The sequence below is a fragment of the Salmo trutta genome, chromosome 10, assembly GCF_901001165.1.
Source record: "Salmo trutta chromosome 10, fSalTru1.1, whole genome shotgun sequence".
Taxonomy (NCBI): domain Eukaryota; kingdom Metazoa; phylum Chordata; class Actinopteri; order Salmoniformes; family Salmonidae; genus Salmo; species Salmo trutta.
In genome coordinates this window covers 28588855-28611922 of record NC_042966.1, presented here as the reverse complement: position 1 = coordinate 28611922, position 23068 = coordinate 28588855, and the positions used below count along the sequence as shown (strand labels likewise).

General features: G+C 44.4%; 1 protein-coding gene across 3 annotated transcripts in view; it reads left to right on the top strand.

Moving 5' to 3' along the window:
- srbd1 (S1 RNA binding domain 1) overlaps positions 1–23068 on the top strand; it is a 95757-nt gene that overhangs the window by 65496 nt on the left and 7193 nt on the right. For all 3 annotated transcript variants that reach the window (XM_029765233.1, XM_029765231.1, XM_029765232.1), the window contains exons 17-19: positions 14536–14642; positions 16971–17147; positions 18925–19077. In XM_029765233.1, coding sequence (XP_029621093.1) covers positions 14536–14642; positions 16971–17147; positions 18925–19077 — 437 coding nt within the window. The remainder of the gene's footprint in view (positions 1–14535; positions 14643–16970; positions 17148–18924; positions 19078–23068) is intronic.

The following is a 23068-nucleotide window of genomic DNA, read 5'->3' as shown; positions in this document are numbered from 1 at the left end:
TTAGCTAGCTACTTCCAGACACAAATGAGAGAACACCTCACTCTGACCATTTTACACGCTGCATCAGAGCTGGTTAGGCTGTTTAAATGTTATCTAGAGCGTTCTTGACTAACTATTACTTTTTTTGCCTACATTTACTGACACCGGTCATATTCAGCAGGTGTTGCGCATTCGTAAATTCATCAGTTGTTCTGCACTCTGGCATACTCAGACAAGAGTGCTCTGAAATCGGAGAAGATAGCCAGAGTGATTTTGCGAACGCAAGAGATATGCTAACTGGATAACAGTTGTTGAAGTTCTTGCTAGCTAACCAAATGAGCTGTGTATAGCTACCGAAAAACTATGAGGGGAAAAAGTCCATCACTTACCCACTCCTTCAATGACATGACATCCTCCTAGCAGCTATCTAGCTAGCTATCTAGCTAACGTTATGCTCCATCTTTTTAGCTTGCTACGTAAATAGATATGCTAGCCTATTAGCTATGTTATGACATACTTGTAATCATTGCCCTTGCTAGTTTGATTGTATTGACATTCCCAGCCTTAGTTACATTCGTCTGTTTTTGTCCAGGATATTGAGTCATTTATTAAGTCATTGAAACTGAAACAGTGCATCCCGAATGGAGGCAGCAAACAACGTATCAGGCCAGCTGTGATTTACAACCTGAATTGCCAGGGTTAGAGCTTCCAAGTCTGTTCTATTCATTCTTATTTCTATGAGCTCATCTTTCCCACCTCTCTCTCTTTATCTTCATGGTGTCGTAACTCTCTCTCTCTCTATTTAATGGGTGACTCAGAGGTCACAGCCAAACCTCTCTGATCAAGGTGTGATGTAATGTAACCCAAGACAAACACCCTCCATCAAACAGATTCAAGTCATGGATCAAGGGACTAGTCCTTTGATGCTGCCAGTTGTGCAGTCGCCATACTGTGCTTGTGTGATTTGTAATACATCGCTACCGTACAAAGTCCAATGTCACCTGTTTTTTTTGGGGGGGGGGTTTTCCACGTGATTTTTGTTTTCTATGTTTTGAGTGCAATACTTCAGTTTCGGTAACCATGTCGATATGACTATCTTCCATCCTGTCCCTGGTCTGTAGTGTAGTGTAGTAGGTAATCCTGAACCAGCTGTTGGAGGTATCAGTGTGCTGCTAAACCCCAGTGTTAGGCTGCCACTACAGGGCCTTAAATCAGAGCCTCCTACTCCTCCCTCCCTTCCCCCTGGATCTCTTCTCTCTGGGCTCCTGTGGCTCCACTACTGGGCCTTACTGTGTGAATTCCTGAATGAACTCTGGCACAGACACACACACACACACACACACACACACACACACACACACACACAGGTGGGCCCAGGACCGGATTAAGAAATCATAGGCCCCGGGGCTTTGCTTCTTTTATAGCTTTCTACTAGATGTTGGAACATTGCTGCAGGGACTTGCTTCCATTCAGTCACAAGAGCATGTTGGGCGATTAGACCTGGCTCGTGGTCTGCGTTCCAATTCATCCCAAAGGTGTTCGTTGGGGTTGAGGTCAGGGCTCTGTGCAGGCCAGTCAAGTTCTTCCACACTGATCTCGACAAACCTTTTCTGTATGAATCCCACTTTGTGCACGGGGGCATTGGCATTCTGAAACAGGAAAGGGCCTTCCCCAAACTGTTGTCACAAAGTTGGAAGCACAGAATGGTCTAGAATGTCATTGTATGCTGTAACGTTAAGATTTCCCGTCACTGAAACTAAGGGGCCTACACCGAACCATCAGTTACCCCAACAGCCCCAGACCATGACCCATATACACTACCATTCAAAAGTTTGGGGTCACTTAAAAATGTCCTTGTTTTTGAAAGAAAAGCACTTTTTTTTTGTTCATTAAAATAACATCAAATTGATCAGAAATACAGTGTAGACATTGTTAATGTTGTAAATGACTATTGTATCTGGCTATGGAATATCTACATAGGCGTACAGAGGCCCCTTATCAGCAACCATCACTCCTATGTTCCAATGGCACGTTATGTTAACTAATCCAAGTGTATCATTTTTAAAGACTAATTGATCATTAGAAAACCCTTGAGACTGGTCTCGTCAGTCTTTTGCAATTATGTTACCACAGCTGAAAACTGTTTTCCTGATTAAAGAAGCAATAAAACTGTCCTTCTTTAGACTAGTTGAGTATCTGGAGCATCAGCATTTTGTGGGTTTGATTACAGGCTCAAATTGGCCAGAAACAAAGATCTTTCTTCTGAAACTCGTCAGTCTGTTCTTGTTCTGAGAAATGAAGGCTATTCCAAACTGAAGATCTCATACAACGCTGTATACTACTCCCTTCACAGAACAGCGGAAACTGGCTCTAACCAGAATATAAAGAGGAGTGGGAGGCCCCGGTGCACAACTGAGCAAGAGGACAAGTACATTAGAGTGTCTAGTTTGAGAAACAGACGCCTCACAAGTCCTCAACTGGCAGTTTCATGAAATAGTACCCGCAAAACACCAGTCTCAACGTCAACAGTGAAGAGGCGACTCCGGGATGCTGGCTTTCTAGGCAGAGTTCCTCTGTCCAGTGTTTTTTTTGCCCCTCTTAATCTTTTATTTTTATTGGCCAGTCTGAGATATGGCTTTTTTTTTTGCAACTCTGCCTAGAAGGCCAACATCCTGGAGTCGCCTCTTCACTGTTAGCTAACACAACGTGCCATTGGAACACAGGAGTGTGATGGTTGCTGATAAGGGGCCTCTGTACGCTGTCGTGTCTTTGGAATCATTAAAACTGAAGACCTATTTATCAAATAACTCTCGGGGCACCAAGGAAAATATTCAGATTACACAGTTATAATTTTCCTAATATAACTTTCAGATATTTTAATATCTGATTAATTAGTCTGTGAATTAATTAATTATTTACCTCACGTTAGTCTCATTCCAAATGTTGTAAATTGTTGGTTATCTGCACGAACCCAGTCTTCACTATGAGTCATCCATACATCAATTGTCTTAAAATAATTTATTTACTAACTAAGTAATTCACAGAAATGCATAACACAAACAACGTAGATATAGTTACAAAGAAATTATAGAGGAATGTGCCCTAGTGGGCTAAACCGGTATGGCGGCTTGTTAGATAAAAGGGGAGTGGGGGTCAGCTGAGAAGGCACTACAGAGTTGATAATTATAACAATTGAAATGCTACTCCTTTGCACATGAACGCTCACTCATTCAGGAAGAATTGCAATCAATATATATATTTACGCTCAGTGTGTCGTCGGGATCTCTGTTGAAAAGTTTGTTTCTGTTGGAGAGTTTGTCCGCTCTCTCTCTCTCCGTCGTGGTTAGAATGGATAATTCAGAGTAACATTCATTCATGTCGTTATAGAATAGCTGTTTCGGCTGTTGTGAGTCTTCGCGTTCAATCATACCGAATTCCTAGCTGCAGACTAGTAATTAATATCAAAGACTTGTTCTTTATTCTGTCGGTATCGATAGTCTAAGAGTTTAACCACATGGTATGGTTAAAAGTTCAGCAAGAGAAATGCATGGTCTGCAACCTTTAGCCATCTCATAATTCAGGTAAGCTTGGTCTCCTCTCAAACCTTGGCCCTCTCGTTATTGAGGTAAGCTGGTCTGGTGATAGAAAACCTAGGTGGGGGTTTTATTCGGAACATCGAAAAGGCTGTCTCATGACGCCAGGTCCTGTCTGTGTCCCTGGGGGCGTGCCAAGGACTTAGTGAAACTTTAAACAGAAATACAATTCTCTCACATGAACCTCTCTTGGGCAGGTGGGACGCTAGCTTCCCACCCACGGTTCACACTATTCAACAGCCAGTGAAAAATCAGTGCCAAATTCAAAACCACAAAATGTCATAATTCAAAGTTCTCAAACAAAGGACTATTTTACACCATTTTAAAGTACACGTCTCCTTAGTGTAACCACATTGTCCGATTTCAAAAAGGCTTTATGGCGGAAGCATAAAGTTAGATTATGTTAGGACAGTTCCAACACAAGAAAAAGCACACAGCCATTTTCCTAGCAAGGACAGGCGTCACGAAAACCAGCTAAAATTATGCACTAACCTTTGACGATCTTCATCAGATGACACTCCTAGGACATCATGTTACGCAATACATGCATTTTTTGTTCGATAAAGTTCATATTTATATCCATAAACCCCATTTTACATTGGCGCGTGATGTTCAGAAAATATTTTGCCTCCAATACTGCCGGTGAATCAGTACAAAAATTTACAAAAATACTCACCATAAACGTTGATAAAATATTAAACTGTTATTCAAAGAATTATAGATCAACATCTCCTTTATGCAAACGTTGTGACAGATTTCAAAAAAGCTTCAAAAGGAAAGCGCACTTTGCAATAATCTGAGTACTGCGCTCAGAAAAATACACTAGGCAATACAGATACCTGCCATTTTGGAGTCATCTAAAATCATAAATAGCATTAGAAATATTCACTTACCTTTGATGATCTTCATCAGAAGGCACTTCCAGGAATCCCAGGTCCACAATAAATGTTGCTTTGTTCGATAAAGTCCATAATTTATGTCCAAATAGCTCCTTGTTGTTAGCGCGTTCAGTTAGCTACTCCAAATGTAGGAAGCGCACGGAAAATGTCACGACGAAAAGTAAAAAAAGTTATATTTACATTCGTTCAAACATGTCAAACGTTGTATAGCATCAATCTTTAGGGCCTTTATCACTTAGAACTTCAATAATATTCCAACCGGACGATTGCAATGTCTTGAAAAACGTTTTGGAACACAGCTAAATCTCACATGAATACGCGCCAAAAAACGCCAGTACCTTCCTGAGTCAACAACTTCCAACTTACTCTGTTCGCTCACTGTTCATCATAGAAGCCTCAAACAACTTTCTAAAGACTGTTGACATCTAGTGGAAGCCTTAGGAAGTGCAAAATGAACCCTAAGTCAATGTGTGTTCGATAGGCAATGACTTGAAAGGACTACAAGCACCAGAATTCTCACTTCCTGGTTAGATTTTTCTCAGGTTTTTGCCTGCCATATGAGTTCTGTTATACTCACAGACATCATTCAAACAGTTTTAGAAACTTCAGAGTGTTTTCTATCCAAATCTACTCATAATATGCATATTCTAGTTCCTGGGCCTGAGTAGTAGGCCGTTTAATTTGGGTACGTCTTTCATCCGGCCGTGAAAATACTGCCCCCTACCCTAGAGAGGTTAACATCATTACATAGCATCCCATCATATCACAAATAGCTTCATCCTTATTCATTCATTTTATACAACCATTAGATGTAAGTCTCATACCTTAGACTCTTCTATAAACATGGTTATGGTAATGTGGCGGTATTGTCTCTCATGAGTTTCACAAAATTGTACCAAACGGACCAGTTCGTAGCTGGATTCTTCACCGATCTTTTATACCTTCTCCAGAACATAAATGTCGTTCGGTTCTCCAGTTCTGTGAGGTGGAAGAAATTCCTTTGTCCTCTCTATGAAAACTCACTCTCTCTCTATACTGTGGCCATGAGGAGAGGATCTCCTCATAGGAATTTACGACCTCTTCTGACAGAGCCTGGTGTCAGGACTATAGAGGTAGGGGGATGGTGCATAGAAAAGGGCTGGTGCAGAGGGGGGGGGGTATAGTGCTCGATGTACCCAAAGAGGGCAACGTCATGACAACGCCTATGTAGATTTTCCATTAACAATCTGCCGTTTCCAGCTACAATAGTACAACATTAACAATGTCTACACTGTATTTCTGATCAATTTGATGTTATTTTAATGGACAACAAAAAATTGCTTTTCTTTCAAAAACATTAAGTGACCACAAACCTTTGAACGGTAGTGTGTGTGTGTATGTATGTATGTATAGTTGAAGTTGTAAGTTTACATACACCTTAGCCAAATACATTTAAACTCAGTTTTTCACAATTCCTGACATTTAATCCTAGTAAAGATTTCCTGTCTTAGGTCAGTTAGGATCACCACTTTATTTTAAGAAAGTGAAATGTCAGAATAATAGTAGAGCGAGTGCTTTTTTTCAGCTTTTATTTCTTTCATCACATTCCCAGTGGGTCAGAAGTTCACGTACACTCAATTAGTATTTGTATTTTGCCACAACTTTAGCAGTATGCTTGGGGTCATTGTCCATTTGGAAGACCCATTTGCGACCAAGCTTTAACTTCCTGACTGATGTCTTGAGCTGTTGCTTCAATATATCCACATAATTTTCCGTCTTCATGATGCCATCTATTTTGTGAAGTGCACCAGTCCCTCCTGCAGCAAAGCACCCCCACAACATGATGCTGCCACCCCTGTGCTTCACGGTTAGGATGGTGTTCTTCGGCTTGCAAGCCTCTCCATTTTTCCTCCAAACATAATGATGGTCATTATGGCCAAACAGTTCTATTTTTGTTTCATCAGACCAGAGGACATTTCTCCAAGAAGTATGATCTTTGTCCTCATATGCAGTTACAAACCGTAGTCTGGCTTTTTTATGGTGGTTTTGGAGCCATGGCTTCTTCCTTGCTGAGCAGCCTTTCAGGTTATGTCGATATAAGACTCGTTTTACTGTGGATATAGATACTTTTGTACCTGTTTCTTCCAGCCTCTTCACAAGGTCCTTTGCTGTTGTTCTGGGATTGATTTGCACTTTTCGCATTAAAGTATGTTCATCTCTAGGAGACAGAACACGTCTCCTTCCTGAGCGGTATGACGGCTACGTGGTCCCATGGTGTTTATACTTGCGTACAATTGTTTGTACAGATTTTTAAAAATCTGAGGTCTTGGCTGATTCTTTTGATTTTCCCATGATGTCAAGCAAAGAGGCACTGAGTTTGAAATACATCCACAGGTACACCTTCAATTGACTCAAATGATGTCAATTAGCCTATCAGAAGCTTCTAAAGCCATGACATCATTTTCTGGATTTTTCCAAGCTGTTTAAAGGCACAGTCAACTTAGTGTATGTAAACTTCTGACCCACTGGAATTGTGATACAGTGAATTATAAGTGAAATAATCTGTCTGTAAACAATTGTTGGAAAAATTACTTGTGTCATGCACAAAGTAGATGTCCTAACCGACTTGCCAAAACTATAGTTTGTTAGCAAGAAATTTGTGGAGTGGTTGAAAAACGAGTTTTAATGACTCCAACCTAAGTGTATGTAAACTTCTGAATTCAACTGTATACATACATACATACATACATACATACACTTTAAAATATATATTTATATATGTATCTTTTTTGCTTCTACAGACAGATTAGTCTTCTCTTTTCAGCGGTAGGCATTTGCTTTCCAAACTAAGTTTTTCCCATGATTGTATTTAGAAATTTGCAAAAGGCAAACAGACAGCCGCAGCATAACATTGAAATATAATCCATCGATGGCAGTTCCTATTCAAGTCAGGTCTGGCAGCCATTACTAGTGTACCCATGAGTTTAACAGTCAAATTGCCAGTGTAAGAGGTTCCAAAACCCTTCTATGGATTGTATGTCTATGGCCACAACACAAAAAACTGTATATTTGGCTCACATGCTGCCCAAATTGCGGCCTTCCCGACTGTAGGCAACCGGTAACTGCCAAAATAAAGGAAACACTTGAGTAAATGAGGGATACAAAGTTTATGTTATGGTGTGTGGGATGCATTTTCCTGGAATGGTTTAGGTCTACTTGTAGAATCTGTGCCAAGGCGCATTGAAGCTGTTCTGGCAGTCATTTCTTGAAAATATTGATCCTCTGTGGCTAAATTACGCTCTCTGGTTTGTTTTGAACATTGAGAGGGGCTCCTGTGGTTGGGCTTTTGCCTTGTCCCTGACTCACAATTGACCAGTCACATTTATTTATTATGCAGTTTATTTCGTATTTTTTTATTAATCAGTTACGCACGAGGCCCCCTACCTCCTCTCCTCCCCCCATCTGACGATTACCAGAGCGGCAGCAGCAGGCTGTGATGGATGTCTGGGTGTATGATACAGAGGGGGATCAGTTGACAGACGGACAATGACTAGCAGATGCAGGGGCAGATTGGCTGCAACCAGTAGATCTGGTGACAACATTTTATGTGTGTGTGGGACATGTGATTGAAGATGGGTTGCACAACAGCCTAAGAACCTCTGTGAGGGCATGGAAAGTTGGAGGACATGTTAAGAAACTAGTTTCATTGTAATGTCCAGTAGTGATAGATGTCATTTTCCTCCTTTCAGAGTGTGGCCTTGCTTTCTACCGCACATCCATTCTGAAGGTGATGGATTTCACATTGTATGACGATGTGTAGCCATAGACTGTTCACTCTGCCACCATCCGGCAAACAGTACCGGATCATCGGCTCTCGGACCAACCGGCTCGGAGACTGATTCTACCCCCAAGTCATACGACTGCTAAATATCCAGGCTGCTAAATAGTCAATTAATTGTATAAAATGAATAATTAAAATACTGAGCTATATTTTATGCTAAAAAAAAAACATTGTTTTATACTACTACAATTGCCCAGAGTTAGAAAGTTTGTTTAACAAATAAGCATTTTTTTCTCTCAAAAAGGTAGGGGTCAAAATTATTGACACCCCTAAAGATTCTTAGAAATAAAGTAGTCAAACGTTTAGTAGTTGGTCTCATATTCCTAGCAGGTAATGATTACATCAAGCTTGTGACTCTACAAACTTATGTTTCAGATTATTTTGTGCCCAATAGAATTGAATTGTAAATAATGTATTGTGTCATTTTGGAGTCACTTTTATTATAAATAAGAATAGAATGTTTGTAAACACTTCTACATTAATGTGGATGCTAGCATGATTATGGATAATCCTGAATGAATCGTGAATAATGATGAGTGAGAAAGTTACAATGGGTCAAAGACCATTCCCCGAAGACATGCTAACCTCCCCCGTTATTAGTAATGCTGAGAGGTTAGCATGTTCTCGGGGTATGATCTTTGACCCTCTAACTTTCTCACTCATCATTATTAATGAATCTTTCAGGATTATCTGTAATCATAATTGCATCCACATTAATGTAGAAGTGTTTAGAAACATACTTTTTCCCCCTCACTGTATAAATTATTTGATCCCCTGCTGATTTTGTACGTTTGCCCACTAACAAAGAAATGATCAGTCTATAATTTTAATGGTAGGTTTATTTGAACAGTGAGAGACAGAATAACAACAAAAAATCCAGAAAAACGCATGTCAAAAATGTTATAAATTGATTTGCATTTTAATGAGGGAAATAAATATTTGACCCCTCTGCAAAACATGACTTAGTACTTGGTGGCAAAACCCTTGTTGGCAATCACAGAGTTCAGATGTTTCTTGTAGTTGGCCACCAGGTTTGCACACATCTCAGGAGGGATTTTGTCTCACTCCTCTTTGCAGATCTTCTCCAAGTCATTAAGGTTTCGAGGCTGACGTTTGGCAACTCGAACCTTCAGCTCCCTCCACAGATTTTCTATGGGATTAAGGTCTGGAGACTGGCTAGGCCACTCCAGGACCTTAATGTGCTTCTTCTTGAGCCACTCCTTTGTTGCCTTGGCTGTGTGTTTTGGGTCATTGTCATGCTGGAATACCCATCCACGACCCATTTTCAATGCCCGGGCTGAGGGAAGGAGGTTCTCACCCAAGATTTGATGGTACATGGCCCCGTCCATCGTCCCTTTGATGCGGTGAAGTTGTCCTGTCCCCTTAGCAGAAAAACAACCCCAAAGCATAATGTTTCCACCTCCATGTTTGATGGTGGGGATGGTGTTCTTGGGGTCATAGTCAGCATTCCTCCTCCTCCAAACACGGTGAGTTGATGCCAAAGAGCTCCATTTTGGTCTCATCTGACCACAACACTTTCACCCAGTTGTCCTCTGAATCATTCAGATGTTCATTGGTAAACTTCAGACGGGCATGTATATGTGCTTTCTTGAGCAGGGGGACCTTGCGGGCGCTGCAGGATTTCTGTCCTTCACGGCATAGTGTGTTACCAATTGTTTTCTTGGTGACTATGGTCCCAGTTGCCTTGAGATCATTGACAAGATCCTCCCGTGTAGTTCTGGGCTGAATCCTCACCGTTCTCATGATCATTGCAACTCCGCGAGATGAGATCTTGCATGGAGCCCCAGGCCGAGGGAGATTGACAGTTCTTTTGTGTTTCTTCCATTTGCGAATAATTGAGAGGGGTTGAGAGGGGGACGTGACCGTCCCACCTGCGGGACACACTATTCAACAGCCAGTGAAATATCAGGGCGCCAAATTAAAAACAACAAAAATCTCATAATTAAAATTTCTCACACATACAAGTATTTTACACCATTTAAAGATAATCTTCTCGTTAATCCAACCACATTGTCCGATTTCAAAAAGGCTTTACGGCGAAAGCATAGCATTAGATTAGGTTAGGACATCACCTTGACAAGAAAAACCACACAGCCATTTTCCAAGCAAGGAGAGGCGTCACAAAAAACGGAAATACAGCTAAAATGAATCACTAACCTTTGATGATCTTCATCAGATGGCACTCATAGGACTTCATGTTACACGATACATGTATGTTTTGCTCGATAAAGTTCATATTTATATTCAAAAAACCCATTTTACATTGGCGTGTAATGTTCAGAAATGCTTTGCCTCCCAAAACTTCCGGTGATTGAGCACATCAATTTACAGAAATACTCATCATAAACGTTGATAAAATATTAAACTGTAATTCAAAGAATTATAGATACACTTCTCCTTAACGCAACCGCTGTGTCAGATTTTTTTAAAACTTTACAGCAAAAGTACACTTTGCAATAATCTGAGTACAGCGTTCAGACACGAAACCAAACCCGCCATTTTGTGGAGTCAATAAAACTCAGAAATAATATTATAAATATTCACTTACATTTGATCTTCATCAGAGTGCACTCCCAGGAATGCCAGGTCCACAATAAATGTTTTGTTTTGTTCGATAAAGTCCATAATTTATGTCCAAATACCTCCTTTTTGTTCGCGCGTTCAGTCCACTACTCCAAATGCAGAAAGCGCGTGAAAAAGGCACGACGAAAAGTCAATAAAAACTTCTATTTACGTTCTTAGAAATATGTCAAACGATGTATAGCATCAATCTTTAGGATGTTTTTAACATAAATCTTCAGTAATATTCCAACCGGACAATTCCAATGTCTTCAGAAAAGAAAAGGAACACAGCTCACACTCACGTGAGTGCGCGCCTCTGAGCTCATGTCATTTCCTCACTCATCTGACTCCAGGCCCTCTTGTTCGCTCCATATTCACAGTAGAAGCATGAAACATCGTTCTAAAGACTGTTGACATCTAGTGGAAGCCTTAGGAAGTGCAAAATGAACCCCAAGTCACTGTGTACTGTATAGGCAATCACTTAAAAAACTACAAGCCTCAGATTTCCACACTTCCTGGTTGGATTATTCTCAGGTTTTTGCCTGCCATATGAGTTCTGTTATACTCACAGACATCATTCAAACAGTTTTAGAAACTTCAGAGTGTTTTCTATCCAAATCTAATGATATGCATATCCTACCTTCTGAGCCTGAGTAGCAGGCAGTTTAATTTGGGCACGCCTTTCATCCGGACGTCAAAATACTGCCCCCTACCCTAGAGAAGTTAAGAGTGTGCCCCTAATCTCAGCTCGTTAGCTGTATAAAAGACACCTGGGAGCCAGAAATCTTTCTGATTGAGAGGGGGTCAAATACTTATTTCCCTCATTAAAATGCAAATCAATTTATAACATTTTTGACATGCGTTTTTCTGGATTTTTTTGGTTGTTATTCTGTCTCTCACTGTTCAAATAAACCTACCATTAAAATTATAAACTGATCATTTCTTGTCAGTGGGCAAACGTACAAAATCAGCAGGGGACCAAATACTTTTTTCCCTCACTGTACATTTATAGTGACTCCAAAATTCACAATACATTATTTACCATTCATTTCTATTGGGCACAAAATAATTTGAAAAGCATCCAAAACAAACTGCAAATGCATCCAACAAGTTTGTAGAGTTACAAGCTTGATGTAGGCATTGTGTGCTAGGAATATGGGACCAAATACTAAACTTGTAACTTGATTTATAAGAATCTTTAAGGGTGTCAATTTTTAACACTACCTTTTGAGAAAAAATATATATTACTTGTTAAATCTCTTTGAGAAATTGTATCAGTATAAAATTGTACATAAAATATAGCTCAGTATTTGAATTATTTATTTTATACAGTTATTATTGCTCATCTTTATGAAGGGTGCCAATAATTTCTGTCCCCACTGTATAAAATAATGAGAGCCATTGCTACAATTTGTGCACTGGTAACATACTCCATATGGACACTTACTGTACATACTTTAGGGGTAACAAACAGGCTAGCCACTATTCCCCCTTTGTTCTCAATCACTTGTCATTTTTGGGCTTTGTCCTCATGTTATTTTTTCTGTGTCCATCTCAGTTTTGTACAGCCCTAGAAGTGTGAAAGGTTTGTCTGGATTAACTCCTCTGCTAATCTAAAACCCATGTGGGAGAGCTTTGAAGACTCCCTGACCCTGTCCAACAAAAACAGGCTCTGCCCCTGCACGTCTCCTCATCTATCTGCACGTCTCCTCATCTCTCTCTCTCTCTGCCTCTCTGCACGTCTCCTCATCTTTCTCTCTTTGCCTCTCTGCACGTCTCCTCATCTATCTGCACGTCTCCTCATCTCTCTCTCTCTCTGCCTCTCTGCACGTCTCCTCATCTCTCTCTCTCTCTGCCTCTCTGCACGTCTCCTCATCTCTCTCTCTTTGCCTCTCTGCACGTCTCCTCATCTATCTGCACGTCTCCTCATCTCTCTCTCTCTCTCTCTCTGCCTCTCTGCACGTCTCCTCATCTATCTGCACGTCTCCTCATCTCTCTGCCTCTCTGCACGTCTCATCTCTCTCTCTTTGCCTCTCTGCACGTCTCATCTCTCTCTCTTTGCCTCTCTGCACGTCTCCTCATCTCTCTCTCTTTGCCTCTCTGCACGTCTCCTCATCTCTCTCTCTTTGCCTCTCTGCACGTCTCCTCATCTCTCTCTCTTTGCCTCTCTGCACATCTCCTCATCTCTCTCTCTTTGCCTCTCTGCACGTCTCCTCATCTCTCTCTCTTTGCCTCTCTGCACGTCTCCTCATCTCTCTCTCTTTGCCTCTCTGCACGTCTCCTCATCTCTCTCTCTTTGCCTCTCTGCACGTCTCCTCATCTCTCTCTCTTTGCCTCTCTGCACGTCTCCTCATCTCTCTCTCTTTGCCTCTCTGCACGTCTCCTCATCTCTCTCTCTTTGCCTCTCTGCACGTCTCCTCATCTCTCTGCCTCTCTGCACATCTCGTCATCTCTCCCCACTTTCTCTCTCTCTGCACCTCTCCTCATCTCTCTCTCTCTCTCTGCCACTCAACCCCTTCATGGCCCCACGTCGGCAGATTTGCAGGAAGACATTTTGCCATAAACGGCTGCTTATATTGTGTGCCTAAATCCTTTCAGGATTGTGGCCTAATTAAAGTTGAGCACTGTACAGTACAGAGCAGGTCACTTACCAAACAGCCTTATGTCTCAGGTTTTTGTTATCGTGGCTGTGTTGAGTCTCATTGGTGATAGGAGGGATAACAGTAACATCCAATATGAACTGCCATATTCAGGGGATTATAGTCATGGCTCACTGAGAAAGATTTAATTATGTTGAGTGCACTGATGTCATTGATGTCAGATAGTCGTGGTAACCTCTTAAGCCAGTGGTCAGAGAGTGAGAAATGTAATGAAGAGTTTAATGAGGTGTTTGTGGCTGGCTGGGAGGGTTTGGGATGTTAGTTGTGGTAAGGAATAGATGACTGTTTTGGAAAGGGGATTTGTGTATGTTTAAGAGTTTTACCGATGGTCGCAGGGCTTGTGTATAAGGCAGAGAATGGCTGGTTTGATTTAGGTGTGGAAGGATAGTTTGTACTGGGTAGAAGGATAGTTTAGGCTGGGTAGAAGATTAGTTTGGGCTGGGTAGAAGGATAGTTTGGGCTGGGTAGAGGGATAGTTTAGGCTGGGTAGAGGGATAGTTTGGGCTGGGTAGAGGGATAGTTTGGGCTGGGTAGAGGGATAGTTTGGGCTGGGTAGAGGGATAGTTTAGGCTGGGTAGAGGGATAGTTTGGGCTGGGTAGAGGGATAGTTTGGGCTGGGTAGAGGGATAGTTTGGGCTGCGTAGAGGGATAGTTTGGGCTGGGTAGAGGGATAGTTTGGGCTGGGTAGAGGGATAGTTTGGGCTGGGTAGAGGGATAGTTTGGGCTGGGTAGAGGGATAGTTTGGGCTGGGTAGAGGGATAGTTTGGGCTGGGTAGAGAGATAGTTTGGGCTGGGTAGAGAGATAGTTTGGGCTGGGTAGAGGGATAGTTTAGGCTGGGTAGAGGGATAGTTTGGGCTGGGTAGAGGGATAGTTTGGGCTGGGTAGAGGGATAGTTTGGGCTGGGTAGAGGGATAGTTTGGGCTGGTTAACGGTGTGGGGGCTAGCATACTTTAGCTGTTTGAGAGGCACATGTTGTAATGGCTGCCATCACTCTTTCCAGCACGATGTGTCTCAGAGCTCTCTGAAGGCAGCCCTGGACGGGGTGGTGCAGGAGTGTGTGAGCTTCGTGGGAGTGGACATCAACATCTGCTCAGAGACCCTGATGAGGTAGGGCCGAATAGTTTCCCTCAGCAGTCACAACATGGCCTTCACACACGATCTGACCGCCAGCGCACTGTTTAGTCTGACGCCCCACTCTGTCTCCCACTCTGGCCCGACTGGGACGGGCAGGCCTGACAGAGGGAATCATTTACATTTTAGTCATTTCGCAGACGCTCTTATCCAGAGTGACTTACAGGAGCGCTTATGGTTACGTGCCTTGCTCAAGGGCACATCGGCAGATTCTTCACATAGTCTGCTCGGGATTCGCACCAGCGACCTTTCGTTTACTGGCCAAATGCGCCTAACCGCTATGCTACCTGCCGCCCAGTGCTTGGCTGACAGGCAGACTCACACTCCCAAAACACATTCACACACACACAGTCACTCCCTCACCCCCCTTGTCTGCCTCTGTAAAGGCTTGGAGAGAGTTACAGCATGTTTGTTTTACTCGGCGCTTGGCCTTAACCAACAAAACAACAAACTAGTGTTCAAGGTGTCATTACTACATTCCAAAATCTCCTAGTGACCCCCTTCTCTTTCTTTATACATACACACAGCACACCATTACACCTTTTTCTAAGGGAAAGCCTTTTATGAAATGAAGGTGCAGGGCCCAGGCAGTAGGCAGTGATCAGGTCATCTGTTTACCTGGGTGTTAATGAGGTTTTTACAGGGGCCCCAGACAGGCCTGCCCAACGCTCCAGAGCCCCAGACACACTGGACGTGTTCAATATTACTAGCCCTTTATTTAGGAGGGATGACATACTGTGGTATGTTTACACTAGGTCTGTCTGTCTGTCTCTGTCTGTCTCTCTCTCTGTCTGTCTGTCTCTCTGTCTGTCTCTGTCTGTCTCTCTCTGTCTGTGTCTCTGTCTGTGTCTCTGTCTGTCTGTCTGTGTCTCTGTCAGACAGACAGACAGACAGACAGAGACACAGACAGAGACACAGACAGACAGACGGAGACACAGACAGACAGACGGAGACACAGACAGAGACACAGACAGACAGACAGACAGACAGACAGACAGACAGACAGACAGACACAGACAGACAGAGACACAGACAGACAGACAGACACAGACAGACAGACACAGACAGACAGACAGAGACACAGACAGACAGACAGACAGACAGACAGACAGACAGACAGACAGACAGACAGAGACACAGACAGACAGACAGAGACACAGACAGACAGACAGAGACACAGACAGACAGACAGAGACACAGACAGACAGACAGTCAGAGACACAGACAGATAGACAGAGACACAGACAGACAGACAGAGACACAGACAGACAGACAGACAGACAGACAGACAGACAGACAGACAGAGACACAGACAGACAGACAGAGACACAGACAGACAGACAGACAGAGACACAGACAGACAGACAGAGACACAGACAGACAGACAGAGACACAGACAGACAGACAGAGACACAGACAGACAGGCAGAGACACAGACAGACAGAGACAGACAGACAGACAGACAGAGACACAGACAGAGAGAGACAGACAGACAGAGACACAGACAGACAGACAGACAGAGACACAGACAGACAGACAGACAGAGACACAGACAGACAGAGACACAGACAGACAGAGACACAGACAGACAGAGACACAGACACAGACACACAGACAGAGACACACAGACAGACAGACAGAGACACACAGACAGACAGAGACACAGACAGACAGACAGACAGAGAGAGAGACAGAGAGACAGACACAGACAGACAGACAGACAGAGACACAGACAGACAGACAGAGACACAGACAGACAGACACAGACAGACAGAGACACAGACAGACAGACAGACAGACAGACAGACAGACAGACAGACAGACAGACAGACAGACAGACAGACAGACAGACAGACAGAGACAGAGACACAGACACAGACAGAGACACAGACAGAGACACAGACAGAGACACAGACAGACAGTCTGGACTGCCAGTGCACTGGCAAACTGGAGGTCACCAGAGCAAAGCCCCTCAAAGCCTGTAGTCTGGAGAATGGAAAAGGTCACACACATAGAACATGTATGTCTTAGGGAAACCCGGGGAGATTTATTCGTAAACATTGCTGTGATTTCCAAGAAAAATAGGGTGTGGTTTTCCAGGTCACATGCTCCAATAGATGAGCAAATGGCCGAGCGAGGGTAACAACAACAACAACAACAACAGTCTCTTGATGATGTTCCCTGCTAGTAATACGATGCTGCCCTTCCTCCTTGTCCTTAATGGAGAGATGTGTAATTACCAACTATGGTGTTACTGTTGTTCTGTGGTTTTACTGCAGTAACCCATGTGTGTCTGTGTGTCAGACACGTGGCAGGTCTGAATACAGGGCGTGCAAAGAGCATAGCAGAGTGGAGGGAGACGAACGGGCCCTTCATGAACAGAGATCAGCTGAGACTGGTGAAGGGCCTGGGCCCTAAGAGCTACCAGCAATGTGCCGGCTTCATCAGAATCAACCCTCAAAACCATCTCACCAACCACAGGTACACACAACCCACCAACCACAGGTACACACAACCCACCAACCACAGGTACACACAACCCACCAACCACAGGTACACACAACCCACCAACCACAGGTACACACAACCCACCAACCACAGGTACACACAACCCACCAACCACAGGTACACACAACCCACCAACCACAGGTACACACAACCCACCAACCACAGGTACACACAACCCACCAACCACAGGTACACACAACACACCAACCACAGGTACACACAACCCACCAACCACAGGTACACACACCCACCAACCACAGGTACACACAACCCACCCAACCACAGGTACACACAACCCACCAACCACAGGTACACACAACCCACCAACCACAGGTACACACAACCCACCAACCACAGGTACAGCAGCATCAGACCTGCCAACCTGCACGCATTTTGCATACCATGCTCGCAATTTGAGGTCAAAGTACTCTGGTATTAAAAACTACCATAAAATATGCAACCATAGGCTTCTAGTTGGCACTTTGCGTTTTTTGACTCGACCGTCTGAAGTTGGAGCTGAGCCAATCGGAGGACTTGGGCGAGGACCTCAAATCCAGCTCCCTCGCTCTCCGCTCCAGCTCCCTCGCTCTCCGCTCCAGCCCCCTCGCTCTCCGCTCCAGCCCCCTCGCTCTCCGCTCCAGCCCCCTCGCTCGCAGCCCCTCGCTCCGCTCCAGCCCCTCGCTCTCCGCTCCAGCCCCTCGCTCTCCGCTCCAGCCCCCTCGCTCTCCGCTCCAGCCCCCTCGCTCTCCGCTCCAGCCCCCTCGCTCTCCGCTCCAGCCCCCTCGCTCTCCGCTCCAGCCCCCTCGCTCTCCGCTCCAGCTCCCTCGCTCTCCGCTCCAGCCCCCTCGCTCTCCGCTCCAGCCCCCTCGCTCTCCGCTCCAGCCCCCTCGCTCTCCGCTCCAGCCCCCTCCCTCGAGCTGGACGGCAGTTCACCACTTTGTCCGGAGACACCACTAATGTGTGAGGAATATGGAGAACTGTTGCCAAATACATTTTACCAAAATTGTATGTTTTAGTCAAGCACATAACCACTATCATTTCGTAGTTAGCTCCTTAGTTAAGGCATCATTATGACAAAGGTAGTTAGCTACAGTGTTTTGTCAACTAAGCCAACAGTAGTAGGCGAGAGCGTGTTGACGAGCAAGGAAACGTGCAGTGTTGCGGTACTTAAGTGCCTGTCACTGCGTGGATGGAAACAGACATGACAGAGAGCTGTTCTGCTAAAACCCTCCTTCACAGAAATGTATATTGGACTGTTAAAGATTAGTAGGCCTGTGTTAATGAATCAGTTGTTGATCTGTCCTCTTGATATTACTGTATGTCAACAGTAGGCAGCTAATGATGTCATAATAGTCAGTCCACCAATGACAAGGTATGTTGAAAGGTTGGTAGCCTAGTAGTCAGACCTAACTTGTTCTGTCCATATATAAAAATGACATTTGATTTGTAGAGCGCTTTTGATTTACAGACAGAAATCACAAAGCTCTTATTAACAATATGAGCAACTATTGAAATATACACTAGCTAGTTCACAGGTTCACTGATTGACCCACTCAAGGGGAAAAGTGTATTAGTTACACCATGGACATAGACTGAGATCTGAGCGCTGACTGAAATGATTCTTATTTTTATTATGAGGATATTTCAATTCATGACTTTGAATTGACTAAATTGAAAATGGAATTGCATCCAATCTTGTTTGAGATGCTCTCCCATCCTCTACTCAGTGAGTGTGGTGTTGTGTTGGTAGTGATGCAGCAGGGGGTAACTCAGCCCAAGCAGCCCAGGAGAAGCCTGCAGCCAAGGGGAAGGGAAAGAGCAAAGCCTCAGCTGCTGTACCTACCCTGCCCAACCCTCTGGACCAGACCTGCATCCACCCAGAGTCCTACGCTGTGGCCAGGAGGTGAGAACTACTTACAACCACCACCCACCACCCCAAAGCATGTTCCAACTAACGTGAGCTTCAATTTTACCCCAGCTTGTAGGCTACTTCTGGGGGCATTGGGGGATGGTTGCTTATAGTTTTTTTGGTTTTGATTTGGCCAGACATGGGAGCCAAATGTGTGTGTGTGTGTGTGTGTGTGTGTGTGTGTGTGTGTGTGTGTGTGTGTGTGTGTGTGTGTGTGTTTACTGCTTGTAGTCGTGTGTGTGAGGGGGATCTTGGTAGCATCTGGTCCTGTGGCGCTGTGCTGTGTGAGATGTGATTGTTAGCGCTGCTGGTGCTGATATCAAAAGCACATTGAGCATCTGCCCTGGGCTTTGCAGCTCTGTGGCTGGGTGGCTGTCTCTCTGAATGGGGCTGGACCCTGCAGCTGCAGTCACTCAAATCTGTTTAGACTACATCAACCTGACACTTAGCATTGGCTCTTAGCATGTTGATGTGCCTTTCACTGCTAGCGTGAATGTATTTTTACATGTGGAAAAGAGAAAGAACTTCATCAGACAGGACTCATTTTGCTCCAAATGGGGTGTACAGATAGGGTTGTCTCTCTGCCTCAGTGATCTATCATTAAAGGGGCCCATAGGGGTTAGAGGTTTAACATAACCACTTACAACTAGGAGAGGGCAAATAATCACCCTGTCATATTCTCACAATCACCCCCCCTCATCCCTGCTTTACTCCCTTTCTTTCTCCCTCATTCCCCTTCTCATACACCTTTCCCCCTCTGTTTGTTTTATTTTCTCTCTGTTGAGCCTCATTTCCTACTAAATTAGACAGAAGAGCCTCACTCTATCTATTATCACAAGTCTATATTGTTACCAAACGCTGCTGGTCCTAATGGAGGAGGTTCTGTTAGTGCTGCTGGTCCTAATGAAGGAGGTTCTGTTAGTGCTGCTGGTCCTAATGGAGGAGGTTCTCTTAATAATGCTGCTGGTCCTAATGGAGGAGGTCCTCTTAACGCTGCTGGTCCTAATGGAGGAGGTCCTCTTAATGCTGCTGGTCCTAATGGAGGAGGTCCTCTTAATGCTGCTGGTCCTAATGGAGGAGGTCCTCTTAACACTGCTGGTCCTAATGGAGGTTCTCTTAATGCGGCTGGTCCTAATGGAGGAGGTCCTCTTAATGCTGCTGGTCCTAATGGAGGTTCTCTTAATGCTGCTGGTCCTAATGGAGGAGGTCCTCTTAATGCTGCTGGTCCTAATAGTGGAGGTCCTCTTAATGCTGCTGGTCCTAATGGAGGTCCTCTTAATGCTGCTGGTCCTAATGGAGGAGGTCCTTTTAATGCTGCTGGTCCTAATGGAGGAGGTCCTCTTAATGCTGCTGGTCCTAATGGAGGTTTTCTTAATGCTGCTGGTCCTAATGGATGTTTTCTTAATGCTGCTGGTCCTAATGGAGGTTCTCTTAATGCTGCTGGTCCTAATGGAGGTCTCTTAATGCTGCTGGTCCTAATGGAGGTCTCTTAATGCGGCTGGTCCTAATGGAGGAGGTCCTCTTAATGCTGCTGGTCCTAATGGAGGAGGTCCTCTTAATGCTGCTGGTCCTAATAGAGGAGGTCCTCTTAACACTGCTGGTCCTAATGGAGGTTCTCTTAATGCGGCTGGTCCTAATGGAGGAGGTCCTCTTAATGCTGCTGGTCCTAATGGAGGTTCTCTTAATGCTGCTGGTCCTAATGGAGGAGGTCCTCTTAATGCTGCTGGTCCTAATAGTGGAGGTCCTCTTAATGCTGCTGGTCCTAATGGAGGTCCTCTTAATGCTGCTGGTCCTAATGGAGGAGGTCCTTTTAATGCTGCTGGTCCTAATGGAGGAGGTCCTCTTAATGCTGCTGGTCCTAATGGAGGTTTTCTTAATGCTGCTGGTCCTAATGGATGTTTTCTTAATGCTGCTGGTCCTAATGGAGGTTCTCTTAATGCTGCTGGTCCTAATGGAGGTCTCTTAATGCTGCTGGTCCTAATGGAGGTCTCTTAATGCGGCTGGTCCTAATGGAGGAGGTCCTCTTAATGCTGCTGGTCCTAATGGAGGAGGTCCTCTTAATGCTGCTGGTCCTAATGGAGGTCCTCTTAATGCTGCTGGTCCTAATGGAGGAGGTCCTCTTAACGCTGCTGGTCCTAATGGAGGTGGGCCTCTTAATGCTGTTGGTCCTAATGGAGGAGGGCCTCTTAATGCTGCTGGTCCTAATGGAGGAGGTCCTCTTAATGCTGCTGGTCCTAATGGAGGAGGTCCTCTTAATGCTGCTGGTCCCAATGGAGGAGGTCCTCTTAACGCTGCTGGTCCTAATGGAGGAGGTCCTCTTAACACTGCTGGTCCTAATGGAGGTTCTCTTAATGCGGCCGGTCCCAATGGAGGAGGTTCTCTTAATGCGGCCGGTCCCAATGGAGGAGGTTCTCTTAATGCTGCTGGTCCTAATGGATAACCTCTTAATGCTGCTGGTCCTAATGGAGGAGGTCCTCTTAATGCTGCTGGTCCTAATGGAGGGGTCCTCTTAATGCTGCTGGTCCTAATGGAGGAGGTCCTCTTAATGCTGCTGGTCCTAATGGAGGTCCTCTTAATGCGGCTGGTCCTAATGGAGGAGGTTCTCTTAATGCTGCTGGTCCTAATGGAGGTCTATTAATGCTGCTGGTCCTAATGGAGGAGGGCCTCTTAATGCTGCTGGTCCTAATGGAGGTTTTCTTAATGCGGCTGGTCCTAATGGAGGAGGTTCTCTTAGTGCTGCTGGTCCTAATGGAGGAGGTCCTCTTAATGCTGCTGGTCCTAATGGAGGAGGTCCTCTTAATGCTGCTGGTCCTAATGGAGGATGTCCTCTTAATGCTGCTGGTCCTAATGGAGGAGGTTCTCTTAATGCTGCTGGTCTTAATGCTGCTGGTCTCTTATTGCCAATTGTCATTATACAGACAGAATGGGTTGACTAGACCATGCGTGACCACTAGCAAGCAATCTCTCTCTCTCTCTGTCTCTCTCTTCCCAGAAAAATCTGTGCAGCTGTTCAGTACTGGAAGAATTTAAGTCATGATTTTGGAAATGAGGGAATTTGGGTTATTCCTAATATAGTGTGGCACAGTATGTGGGTTAGCCAGCCCCAGAGCCCTGGTTGTGTCCAGAGCTGGAGGAATGGCTTGAGACTAATGAAGCGAACACGGCGTCTGTCTGAACGATGGCTTTATAATGACACTGACAAGCATGAGAGATTCCCAACAATCTGTAACCCATTTGGACACAGCTCACAGACACATCCCTCTTTTCCTCTCTGGCACCCTCCCCTCTCTTCCCCGATCTCTACCCCTTTCTCACACACATACTGGCAGTACAATTCAGAGGCCAGATAAGCAAATACTTGGAACCTCCTTTTAACAGTTTCTTATTGTTTGATGTTAGTGAAATCTTATCTGCTCAGCCGTTACTGTAAATGAAAACAGGTTTTTAAGGTAAATCTCACAGTGACTTTGAGCGTTATATTAAAACGCTACGCTGTTCCTCCCTTTAACACATATCACAGATCCTGGTACAGTGTATGGGGGAGGACAGAGGCTTAAATCAATCCCACATTTGATCCTAGCGGGCGTGTGGCAGCCTTTATTGGGTTTTGGGGGCTGATACTGTTGCATTACAGCTGATGTGTGAGGCGTGGGCCAGCAGGCAGTCATGGAGGATCCTGTTGCTCTAATGTGATGAACCTGATACACTCAGCCACACCGCTGGGAACGACTAATACACACACAGATATAACCAAACTCACACACAGTCATCCATCCACAATGGCCTGCTGTCTGCATTGAATAGTGTGGATGCATAGAACTGGGTTTTAGAGTAGACTATTTGCAGTACATAGTGTACTTAAGAGTTGCACTGAACATAATGAGACAATTACGGTGAATCATCTACCCCAGTAAAAGTCATGCGTGTAGTGTCAGTCATAGATGTTTAGTGTCAGATCTTCAGTCCACAAATCAAATCAAAGTGT